Source organism: Molossus molossus, unplaced genomic scaffold, assembly GCF_014108415.1.
Source record: "Molossus molossus isolate mMolMol1 unplaced genomic scaffold, mMolMol1.p scaffold_m16_p_21, whole genome shotgun sequence".
Taxonomy (NCBI): domain Eukaryota; kingdom Metazoa; phylum Chordata; class Mammalia; order Chiroptera; family Molossidae; genus Molossus; species Molossus molossus.
The window spans coordinates 19,472,583-19,484,542 of NW_023425357.1; the positions used below are offsets into that span (position 1 = coordinate 19,472,583).

At 50.7% G+C, this 11,960-nt stretch overlaps 1 protein-coding gene across 1 annotated transcript; it reads right to left on the bottom strand.

The window, feature by feature from the left end:
- Positions 1–3,446: 3,446 nt before the first annotated feature.
- On the bottom strand, positions 3,447–11,490 carry LOC118638982 (speedy protein E4-like). Its single transcript, XM_036275124.1, has 7 exons — positions 11,367–11,490; positions 10,629–10,853; positions 9,930–9,988; positions 9,451–9,536; positions 7,097–7,268; positions 6,851–6,925; positions 3,447–3,551 (listed from the first exon to the last, which is right to left on the bottom strand). The coding sequence occupies exons 1-7, from the start codon at positions 11,473–11,475 to the stop codon at positions 3,447–3,449; spliced, it is 831 nt and encodes a 276-aa protein (XP_036131017.1). The 5' UTR covers positions 11,476–11,490.
- Positions 11,491–11,960: the final 470 nt, after the last annotated feature.

Consider the following 11,960-nt stretch of genomic DNA (forward strand, 5'->3'; position numbering starts at 1 on the left):
TTGTGGTGAACTCCTTTAGCTTTTTCTTGTCTGGGAAACTCTTGATATATCCATCGATTCTAAATGACAGCTTTGCAGGATAGAATAATCTTGGTTGTAGGTCATTGCTTTTCATCACCTTGCCACTCCTTTCTGGCCTGCAAAGTTTTTTTTGAGAAATCAGCTGACAGTCTTGTGGGAGCTCCTCTGTAGGTAATGAACTGCTTTCTCTTTCTGCTTTTCACGTTCTCTCTTTGGCCATGGCTGGTTTGAGCATCTGCCTGCAGTCCAGAGAGACCCAGGTTCAGTTCCCACTAAGGGCACGTATCTCAGTTGCAGTTTGTTCCTGGCCCTGGTTGGGGTCGTGTGGGTGGCAACCACTCGATGTGTCTCTCTCACGTCAATGTTTCTCTCTCTCTCTTCCTCCCTCTCTCCCTCTTGCTTTATCTGAAGGTGAATGCAAAAAGTGTCCTCAGGTGAGAACAAAAAAAAATTTTTTTTAAGATTTTCTCTTTGTCTTTAACCTTTGGCATTTTGAAGAAGATGTGTCTTGGTGTGGACCTCTTTGGATTCATCTTGTTTGGGACTGTCTGTACTTCCTGGACTTGAATGTCTGTTTCCTTCACCAAGTTAGGGAAGTTCTCTGTCATTATTGTTTCAAATAGGTTTTCAATTTTTTGTTCTCTCTCTTCTGGCAACTCATGACATGAATGTTGGCACGCTTGAAGTTGTCCCAGAGGCTTCTTACACTATCCTCATTTTTTTGGATTCTTTTTTCTTTTTGTTATTCTGATTGGGTGTTTTTTGCTTCCTTATATTCTAAATCAATGGTTTGCTTCTTGGCTTTACCTACTGTGCTATTGATTCCCTGTAAATTATTCATTTCAATTAGTGCCTCCTTCATTTCTGACTGGTCCTTTCTTATGTTGTTGATGTTCTCACTAAGTTCCTCAGAGGTCTCTTTAAGTTTCTTGAATGTCTGTCTCACCTAGTTCCTTGAGCAACCTTATAAACTGTGTTTTGAACTCTGCATCTGATTGATTGCTTATCTCCATTTTGTTTAGTTCTTTTCCTGGAGTTTTGTTTTTTTCTTTCATTTGGGACATATTTCTTTGTCTCCTCATTTTTAGCTGTTTCTCTGTGATTGTTTCTATGTATTAGGTAGAGTTGCTATGTCTCCTAGGTTTTGTAGGGTGGTCTATTGTAGGTGTCCTGTAGGGTCTAGGGGCACAGCCTCCCAGCTGGGCCCTTGAGGTACACCCCTAGTGTGGACTATACACCCTTCTGTTGTAATTGAGTCTTGATTGCTGTTGACACGTCAATGGGAGGGATTTACTCAGGCTGATCAGCTGCAAGACTGGCTGTTCCCACTGACCACTGACCTCTGACTACCTTGGAGGACCAGCTGTGCAGGGCCCACCACACAGAGCAAGACTTACTTCATCAGGGCTCTGGGACCCACTGAGTCCGCTCATTGAGTGTGTCACTTGCGGAGGTGGTTGGGTGGTGGTGCTTTGATGTGGTCTGGAGCTGTCCACTGGGTGTGCTGGCTCTGGGGCAAGGTCACCCACTGCCTGTGTTCTACCCGGGGCCATAGGTATAAGCTACAAAGTGATCTGCAGCTGGCTGCTTCTTGTGCTGGGCTTGGAGTTGCCCAGGAAAAGCCAAGTTGTGAACCAAGGCTGGCTGCTTCTAGTGCTGGGCCTGGGGCCACTTAACGAGAGGTATGGGGCTCACTGTGGCCAGATGCTGCTTGTTTGAGAGGTTTTAGGAAACTCTGAAGCAGGATCCAAGACAGATCAATCCTATGGTAAAGCCTTTGGAAACAGATTGGGTGGGCCAGATAGTTGGGTGGGGCGGAGCCTCAGGGAATCACCAGGATGGGGCAAACAGTGTGAGCCAGGTTGCTGGAGTCCCACCCCAGGGAAGGACTCACCAAAGGAACAACAGCCTCCACCAGCACGTCTGTCCAGGAGAAAGCCGCCTCTCCAGCCCTCCTCCCGAGGCCAAACAGCTCAGTTCTACCCTGTATGTCTCCGGTGCCCTTCAAGCTGCCACCCCTCTGAGCTCAGAGGGAGCAAGTCCTAGTAAGTCTGCGTGTGGGCCCTTTAAGAAGAGCTGCCTGGGGCTCCTGCAGCCTCAGCCTCCCTGAGCCTCAGTTCCTGCTGGTTTTACAGCCAGAAGTGATGGGGATTCTCTTCCTGGCACTGGAATCCTGAGCTGGGGGGCTGGTGTGGGAGGGGACCCCTCACTCCTCAGGGAGGACCTTCCCAGCCGAGGTGTCCTCCTGATTTTTATCCGCCACACTTGGGTGTGGGGCCAGCCTGCTGCGCCTCAGCCCCTCCTCCCAGTGTCAATGTGGCTGCTTTAATTTCGTAGTAGTAGGGCTTCCATTCAGCGGGATTTCAGGCAGTTCTGAAAGATGGTTGTTCTGTAGGTTAGTTGTCATTTTGATGTGGTGTGGGAGGAGGCGATACCCCGTTTATCTACCCGCCATCCTGACCAGAAGTAACTTTACTTTCTTTAAACGTCCGTCTGCCTCGTCAAATTGGTAGTTAGATGGGAACTGTACTCAGACTCGGGTTCAGTTCTTTGGCAGGACTCTTGTGCATGACGATTGTCCTCCTCCTTCTGGAAGCCACACATCTCCCTGTCTGTCTGGGGCGTCAGCCTCTGCTGGTGGATGCTAACTGCCCCCTCCTTGGACCCCTTGCAGCAGACGGGGCGGCCATGCGCGCTTTACCTCCTCACGCCCCAGCCCGAATGCTCTGCTGAAGAAGAAACCCGGCTCCCTCCCGGCTTCTGTGGTTCACAAGAAAGAACGTTTCCAAAGTACCGAACAGGATTTTAAGTTTGTTTCCTTTTATTATTGTTATGAGCTGATGGGTGGAAATGAATTTAAGTATTTTGGTAGATTGAAGTTGTTACTCTCTTTGATGCTGACCCAACCCGAGACCATCTTTGAACGGCTTCTTCCAAGTCCCTTAGACACGTTCCCTCTATATTTGATAGCATTCTCCTTTATTCAACACGTTATTCTGAAAAAAGTTCACATTCACAGGACAGTTACAAGCATTGTACAAAGAAGTCCCATATTCCTTTTGCCCAACACTGTGGAGGAGACGAGCCACCGGAGCCGGGACTCCAGTGTCCTCTTCATTTAAAGGAATGTCTGCCATGTCATCGCTGCAGGGGGTGTGCCGTCACCCTAGTCCTGTCCTTACCCCGAGAGCTTAAGGCTTAGAACCAGTGGCCACAGACAACTCTGACAAATAAGGGAAAGAAAGGGGTGTATCATGCTCCTTAATAAGTGAGACATTTAACTAAAATATCGGTAGATGGGGTTCGGCAATAACATCACAGACTATTTCCCTGGGCAACCTTCCCTCCCCCTTGTTGGGAAAAAGAATCCCACCCCCAACAGACAGACAGACACCTGTCCTCTTGTCTGCTCTTCACTCAGTGGCTCACAGGTCATCAGCTGCCCCCACATCTCTGGAGCTGTCCAGTGGCCCGTGAGCACCCCGTTCTTTCTCTCCGCACTTCTTCCGCTTGCGTCTCCGCTGCCACAGCTGTGGCCTGAGACGTCCCTGAGCCGCACCTGTTTACCTCCCCTGACCACCTGAGTTCTGACATGGCTCCCGGTCATGCTCAGAGTGTTGTATCATGAACCTGCCGGCTTGTCCTTGTCCCTGGTTTCTTGGAGGAAACCCCTAAATCCTCAGAATGTCCTGAGTGATAGGAATGTCTGCAAACTACGCGGGGCCCCTTGGAGCACACCTGGGTTTCTGCTAAGCAGGTGCCTTGGGGTGCGGGTGGGCAGTCAGGCCAGAAAGACCAACCCTGTGATTGCAGGTCAGGGATTAGAGCCCAGTCTCTGGGGAGGAGAAGGGGCTATTGCGCCAGTGATTGACAAGATCGTGCCCTCATAATGAAACCCCAAGAAAAGCCCAGGTCACCAAAGCTCAGGTGAGCTTCTCTGATGGGTGAAGCACATGTGTGTGCTGTGAGGGACGCAAGCTGAGGACACGGAAGCCTGGTACCTGGGACTGTCCCTGTGTTCTCTGATGACCCCATGTCCCAGGACACTTTCCTCCGAATCCAGTTCCTGTGAGGACCCCTCCTTCCTCGCTTCCTCCCCGCCCCCAGGAATTCCTCCACTGCCCTCATCTCTGTCCACAGTTCCCGCCTCACCACAGGCTCGAGATGTCCCCTGTCACGTCAGGCTGGAATTGAAGGCTGTGAAAAGGACCCCATTAGGGGTAACGCAGTGAGCACTGTGTGTTCTCTTGTGCCCCAGGGTCCGTCAGTCATGGCCTGTTTCCAGGACAGCATGTCTCCCTGAGTCACCAGCCCTTGGCTCTGAGTTTCAGACCTTTGTCTAGGTGCCCATGGAGCTTTCTTCCTTCTCTCTCCTCTTCCCTTCCCCTGCTTCAGTACCGTCCCCTTCTTCCCTGCTCTCTGACTCTAGTGTAGGATCCGCCTCAACTTCTGCTGTGTTTTCTGCAATAACCAGGATGATTTTTCAGAGTTCAGAAATGTGTGTAAATAGTAACAGCCTCATTAAACTACCTTCTCATGTGACAGTGAACAGGCTAATGAACTCATGTGACCACACACATTGAAGGTGAGAATTTCATCTTTATTAGATTTCCTCAAGAGATACATTGCCATGTGCTCTTTCTTTAGTGATCTAAAGTAACATACACACACACGTCATCTAGGCAAGTTAAAAAATTGCAAGTGAATTCTCACAATTCAGTAATAAAGACCATAAAATAAAAATTACATTTCCAAGAATATGGGGGCAACTACCCACCTAGCTATAAGATCATTGATGTTATATGAATAAAACCACAAAAATCTCTCTTGGAAATGTAGACAAAATTACATTTACATATGTATAACAACTATAAAACGGTTTGTAGGAACCGTTTGCTTTTAAAACTACCACTATTTTAAAACCACTTACATAAATATCTAAAAATTAAATATGAGAATAAATATCTGTGGGCAACATTTGCAAAATAAACTAATGAAATTGATGGTTTACAGGGTGTGGGTGGAGGTGGCAAAAAGATATGTGGCGTACATACAGCTATCATAATTTTGTGGCTCTAATTTTATACTTTTAAAGTGTTTTCCCCCTGTTCTGAGCCCCCAAACGCCACCTTCAGATAGCTCCAGGCCGTTGCAACCAAGTGTATAGAAATAGGAACCTCCAGCTTCTACCTCAGGGGAGACGTGAATTAAACAATGTGAAATGTGGGGTGGTGCCATAGGAAGGGATGGAACCACAGGAGCAGGACGGAACTGTTCAGCTGGTTCGAGAACATTCGGGGTTCTGCTAGACCTGCGCAGGAGGCTCCACTTTCCCTTCCTCAGGTCTGTCGTCAGTGTCGGGATGGACTTGCTGCTGACAACTCCAGCTTTGCCTGGGCTTAGAGGTAAGAGAAAGACACAGGATGTCACATCCCCAAAGGGCAGCTCTCCAGATACAAAGATCACGTGAATTCTCAGTTCTAACCAGACTTTAGACTAAGCTATTAATCCCCTCCTATCTCTCATCCTCCATTCTCAACCCTACTCTGGAACCATTGTTTTCAAGTGTGATTCCTGGACTTTGATGATCCTGAGACCAGACATCACTTAATATACCCAGTAACCTGCTTTAGAGTCAGGACTCAGGGCGATTCTGTTGAGGGAGCCGCAGACCCGGGGAGACTGCTGCGTTAGCTCACTCACACCTTGGTCCATTGCTGCTTCTTAACATCTGAACCTCTGACCTCACTACAAACATCACTGACACGTCAGCATCACAGAGCATGAGGCCAGATGCCCGATCCCTACTCCTAACCCTGCATCCTCATGTTTAACCTCATACCTACTCTAAAGGTGGCTAGTGCTATGGTCTGAATGTTTGTGTCCCTCAAAATTCATAAACTCCAAGGTGATGGTATTAGGAGGTGGGGGCCTTTGGAAGGTGGTTAGGGCACTGGGTGGAGCCCTTAAGAATGAGATTATTCGCCCTGTCCCATTTGGCTCAGCGGTTGGAGCATTGGCCTGCGGACCAGAGAGTCCTGGTTCGGTTCCCGCTAAGGGCACATACAAAAAAAAAAAAAAAAAAGAATGAAATTACTGTCCTCATAAAAGAGCGCAGAAGAGGGTCCTCACTAGAACCCGAGTGTGCCGGCACCTGATCTCCATCTCAGACTTCCAGCCCTAGTCGTTCTCAGATCTCTCCTTCTGACAACTAGACCACAAAGCTGAGGGTGACGTGTGTACTGGGACGGGAGGAGAGACTGGTGAGCCAGGGGACGTGAAAAACACACCGGTGATGCGGCCATAAGCTATGTGTTTGCAAGTAAATTTGAAGAACATAACTAGTCGTGATGTGTGTGTGTGTGTGTGTGTGTGTGTCTGGAGACTGTTCCATCTAACATCCAACGTTAGACATTGACTTTGTTGTAGATGAATATAGTAGTTGGTATTTCTGAGGGATGGAAGTCCCAAAGGAATGAACAACACAAAGTCACAATATATGGAAACCTATTCATTTTCACAAAACTCAGCATTTCAACTAAGCTATTGTTTGGACCCAGTTACTTTGGTTAAAGTGATTTCAGCCAAATCTTGAGGTCTGGCACCCCCCCTCCCCCCCCCCGCCCCGAGGTGCCTGTGTGCAGCTGGCGCTTCGGCTGGTGTGGACCAGAGCCTGGCTGTGTGCCTGGCGGGTCTACTGCAACGTGCGGAAGGGTGGCGGAGAGGGGACGATGAGCGAGGGCCCAGCTGCTGCACTCCTCGATTTCCCAACGGGGCATCATCATTGTGTTTGCACCTGTAGGACAGACCCGCCTTCCTTCTGACCTACCTTAGGCACGGTGGTCTCGGAAATGAGGGCACGATCTCGCCCCCACACCCAGAGGTCTGGATCATAAGCTTGGATCTGGAAAGACAAATTGCCCCCTGAAAAGATGACGACTCTACAGGTGGACCCCCATCCCATCCCTTGTCCATCCCCCAATTCTTTGTCCTCCCCAAATCCCCAAAGCGATCCCCCAGGACCTCCCAGGTCTCCAGTCTGGCCCCCTCCACCTCATCCCTACAGCCCACCTACCTGTTCGCACTCCTCTGGGGAGACCCTTGCCCTCCAGCCCATGGAGCAGAAGAACTGGAAGCGCAGTTTGTGGAACAAGGGGCGCTGGGAGCAGTTGTTCTCCCCGTAGAGGAAGGAGAAGATGGCCTGTTTAGGGGCATGGTAGTTCTCTTCCATGTCGAGGGCCAGGTAGCTGAGGAAAGACAGCAGGTTGCCAGTCAGGAGCAGGACAGGAGGATCCTGCCTGAGGTCAGCTTCCCAGAAAGGACCCGGGCGGGATCCTGTTCACACAGGACTACGGAGCCCTGTCATCAAGAAGCTGAGCAGGGCCCTGAAGGACACCTCTCCACTATGATGATGAAGATACAGTTCAGTGGGGAAGCTGGTCCCTTCCCTTCAACGTGGTGCGTGTGCACACCTGTCTCCCTGTGCAGTCAGACCTACACAGCTCCTGAGCGCGGGGACCGGCTGGTCCATTTCTGTATTCATCACTTTCCTACCGAAGGACTAAAAGAGGGCTTGGTTCATCGGTGGATTAATTCAACAGCACTTTTTCTTTTCTTTTCATTTTCTTTTATTTTTATCCTTACCCAAGGACATTTTTGCATTTATCTTCAGATAGAGTGGGAGGGAGAGAGGGAGGAAGAGAGAGAGAGAAACACAGATGTGAGAGAGACACATCGACTGGCTGCCACCCACACAACCCCAACCGGGGCCGGGGACAAACTGCAACCGAGGTACATGCTCTTAGTGGAAACCGAACCCGGGACTCTGCAGTCCACGGGCCGATGCTCTAACCGCTGAGCCAAACCGGCCAGGGCAGCAGCACTTTTCAGTTCTCTTCCCACCCTCACGCTGCCTGGCACATGGCATGCACTTCATATGTTTTCATAGAATGAATGAATGGACGGCTTGTTTCATAGTCACATGCAAACCTCATTACCTTACAGGCTCGACATATAATTAAACATCTGCAAAATGAAGAGAGATGTGTGAAGTGTCCTAAGAAAAAACCATTGATATGTTGACAAGCCCCGCCTAATGGGGTTGGGAAACGAGAAGGGGGGGATGAGAAATACTGTAATACAAAATATTACATCCGAATAGAGTTTTAATGAAAGTGCTACTGGGATGTAGCAATTGGGGGTCAAGACAGTATGTGAAGATTGTGGTGTTTGAATCAATTTTAAGAATGTGTCTTTTTTTGCCCTGGCCGGTTTAGCTCAGCAGTTAGAGCGTCTGCCTGTGGTCCAGAGAGACTCGGGTTTGGTTCCTGCTAAGGGCACGTACCTCGGTTGCAGTTTGTCCCCAGCCCCGGTTGGTCGTGTGGGTGGCAACCACTCGATGTGTCCCTTTCATATCAATGTTTCTCTCTCTCTCTCTCTTCCTCTCTTTCCCTCCCTCTCCCCCTATCTGAACAAAAAATGGAGAAGTGTCCTCGGGTGAGGATTAAAAAAAAAAGAATGCGTCTTTGTTCTGGATACCTGTGTGTTTAAAATACCTAGACAGAAAACACAATGGATGTCGGCGTGGTGGGCGTGTGGTGGGGATGGCGGAGAGCTGAATGCAAGCTGAGTACTCTGGCCTTGATTTAGAAGGTAACTAACCAATGAAATGGTTGGGGAGGGTGTTGAAGTGGTTAGACCGTGTTTTGGAAGCATAGTCAGGGAGACTTGTAAGAAAGAGCCCTCGGTAGCATCTTACATCAGATCTGTGTTGTTTAGTACTTTTTTATTCCTTATTCACCACTCGAGGACATTTACTTTGATTTTTAGAGAGCGTGGAAGGGGAGAGAGAAACAGAGACAGAGAAGCATCAATCAGCTGCCTCACACATGCGCCCCGTCCTAGGTCAGGGATAGAACCTGCAACCTAGTATGTGCCCAGACCGGGACTCTATGTAGTGGATGACACTCCTACTAAGGGAGCCACACAGGCAGGGTCTGCGTTATTTAATCAGGGCCTGAATTGATGAGGAAGATCATTTCATTTGGTATTGTTATGGGGCCAAGGGTGGGGGTTGGAGGGTGGATGGTGGGAGCAGGGGACAGATAGAGACAGAGAAAGAGATAAAGAGAGACAGAAGAATTAGAAATGGCTAGTTTTAAGCCAGTTTGCTTGGGGACAAGGTGGTGTCAGTTCTTTGTGAGGCTTTTACGTTTTCCTTTGCCTTGTTCAGTCTTTTCAATGACATTAGGGTTGTTGGCTTTTACAAGGAACAGTATAAAAAACATTATACTACACTCTTATCATTTCAATACACAAAGGAAACCATGCAAACAGGTTAAGAAAGTAGACGAAAGGTCAGGGCCTACTTCTCTCGGTCCATCTCCCCAGGGTATGAAGACTGGCGGAGGCGCTGAGCAGAATACTCACAGGGCCAGGAAGAAGTGAATGCGCTGGTACTGCCAGGCGAAGAGGCCCGCGCGGCTGAAGTACGCGATCACCATGGACAGCAGGTACTGTGCAACAGGGACAGACGGGAGGACGCACAGTGTGAAACAGGAGGGGCAGTGGGTGAGGGACGGTGATGCTCCCCGGTGGCAGCGTGGAGGGTGTGAGGGCATGTGTCTAGGACAGCCGGCCTCAGGAGCATCTCTCGGACCCTGGGCCAGGAGGCTGCAGCAGAGGGGAGTCCCAGGAGCTGAGAGAGGAGGGGACTTGATGTGGCAAAAACCACAGGGGCAAGACTTGGGCTCTGATCCCAGAGGAGCCAGGCAGAGGCAGGGCTGCCTGTCCACACCGCACAGACCCCTGGGTCCCCAGGGGAGTGGCGACAAGGCATCGGGTCGGAGAGGACTGTGGGCAGGAAGCTGTCCCTTGCCCCAGCACAGATGGTACAGAGGGATATTTACCTTGTCAGACACCCTCAGATTGGTGTCCCAGGCCAGGAATCTCTTAATGACAGGATCCTCTGAGAAAAAAAGGTGCGTGTTAGCTTGGTGACAGGAGCAGGGTTGTCACGGTTGTGTCCCTGGGCAAAGAGGAGAACCTTGCCCGTCTTGGGAAGGTTTCAGGATGGTGGCCAAGGGTGGAGCTGACAGGAAGAGGGATAGAGGACACTGTTCCTGGGCAGGGAGGTGGCGGTGGCCCCCACCCCACCCAGCCCGGCTGACAGACAGACAGACGGGGTGTCAGTAGCGTATCCGCGTGATTCAGAGCTTGCGTAATCAGTGACGCTCCCTCATCATGTGTACCCCTGCCGATGCCGTAGCCATCTGGGCGTTTCCCCAACTGGCATCGCACCAGGGCGGGAAGATGGCCTGATCGTGCCCCCCTCTCCCAGGTGGAGGTATTTAGACTCAAAAGGCCAGTGAGAGCGGAGGAGTCTCAGAGGGTGCAGTGGCAACCAAACTGTCTGATCTCGGGTGCAGACCCATGTCAAGTCTAGTGTGACTCTCTGTCATTTCTAAGTGTCCCTGGCGAGTGCTCAATACAAGAAAGGCCATCACCGAGCAGGCAGTTCTTCCCACTGGAAAAGAGTGGTCATTGGGATGGTTTTCATTTTCAAGGGAGAGAGCAGGGTTGGAGGGTGCTGTCCGGGCCCTTCCTACCGAGCAGCCTGGTGAAGGCCTCGTGGTGTTCGGGCAGCACTGAAGACACCCGCTGCCTCTTCAGCTTCATCTTGAGCCCACACAGGGTCTCCACAACCCAGGTGTCCCGAGCCCCAGGGGCCGTCTCCTCCTGCGTCTCCTCCTCCGCCGCCTCCTCCGCTGACCTGCGCCTCTTCCTCTTCTGGCCAGTGGATCGAGGCGGGGGGCTGGAGTCCACACAGGGTGCTGAGTAAACAAAACAAACAAAAAAGAGGCTACGATATAAAGCTTTTGCTTTTGGAATTCAGCTACTGGACACCTAAACCCCACCCCCCACCCCGCCCCCCGATTCCCCGAAAACCCTTCCGTTCCCTCCAGTCTCACCGACCGCTGGCCTTCTCCCCAGCCCCCTTTCCGTCCTTCTCCTTTGGGGAGATCCATCGGCTCACCCCCAACCCCACTTCATCTTGCCGTTGTTTACGTCTGTCCTCAAAACTCTTCCTTGTGAGAGGTTATTTTTCTCAATAGAGGGAGGAAAAAGGAACCCTCCTTCCTGTCTCTCATCCTCGGATCTCATCTTCTAACCCCCCCTCCTTGCTTGTCACGCTTCCCTTTCATGGGGATATCCTTGTCCCCAGCTCCTGTCATCCCCCTAATGCCTGGCTTTCGGAGTCTCTCCTTTCTTTCACACACAGCCTGCTCAGGGCCCCTTCCTCCTCAACTGTCAGACCTCTCAGATCCCTCTGCCCGGCTCCTCACCTGACGGCCCTGGGATGACGTCCACCTCTGTCACCTCCGGGGGGCCCCCTGAGCAGTTAGGCTGGGCGCTCTGCTTCTCAGACTGGGAACGTGGCTCACGACTGGCCATGATTTGTCCCAAACTCTTCCCTTTCAGGAAAGCTAGACCGTGGTCGGTTCAGACTCCTGGAGAAGATGCTGTTGCTCTACTCTGCTGCCAAGCAGCACGGAATTTGGTCCTTCCAATCAGGAAGGTCGGAAGCCTCTGATGTCATTGGTCACTTCAACCTGGCAACCAGTTTGAAGAATCCAAACACGGGTAACTGCCGTGTGTGCCCTTCTCCTGGAAATCGGGGGTAAACCATATCTCTTGCCACTGACCCCATCACCTCTGACCAGCCTGGAAAACGATCCCCGAGTGTCAGCATCACTGTTTACTCCTCCCCAGGAGACGCCGTGTTCTCTCCATTCTCAACTTGAAAGATGTTGGACTCTCTCTTTTCCCATTCCTATTTCAGCATATATAGTCTGGTGGTGGAGGGAGGTGACAAGGACATTCGGGGAAAGCAGAAATGCGAAGAACTTATAAGAATGAGATAAGTGTGTAAGAAAGAT

Excerpts from the sequence above, each read along its gene's own strand:
- LOC118638982 (XM_036275124.1), bottom strand. The coding sequence starts at position 11,475 with ATGGCCAGTCGTGAGCCACGTTCCCAGTCTGAGAAGCAGAGCGCCCAG. Across the intron at positions 7,269-9,450 it reads ATTCACTTCTTCCTGGCCCT|CTACCTGGCCCTCGACATGG; the intron begins GTGAGTATTCTG and ends GTCTTTCCTCAG. Across the intron at positions 3,552-6,850 it reads CCGAGACCACCGTGCCTAAG|CTGTGGCAGCGGAGACGCAA; the intron begins GTAGGTCAGAAG and ends CTCAGGCCACAG.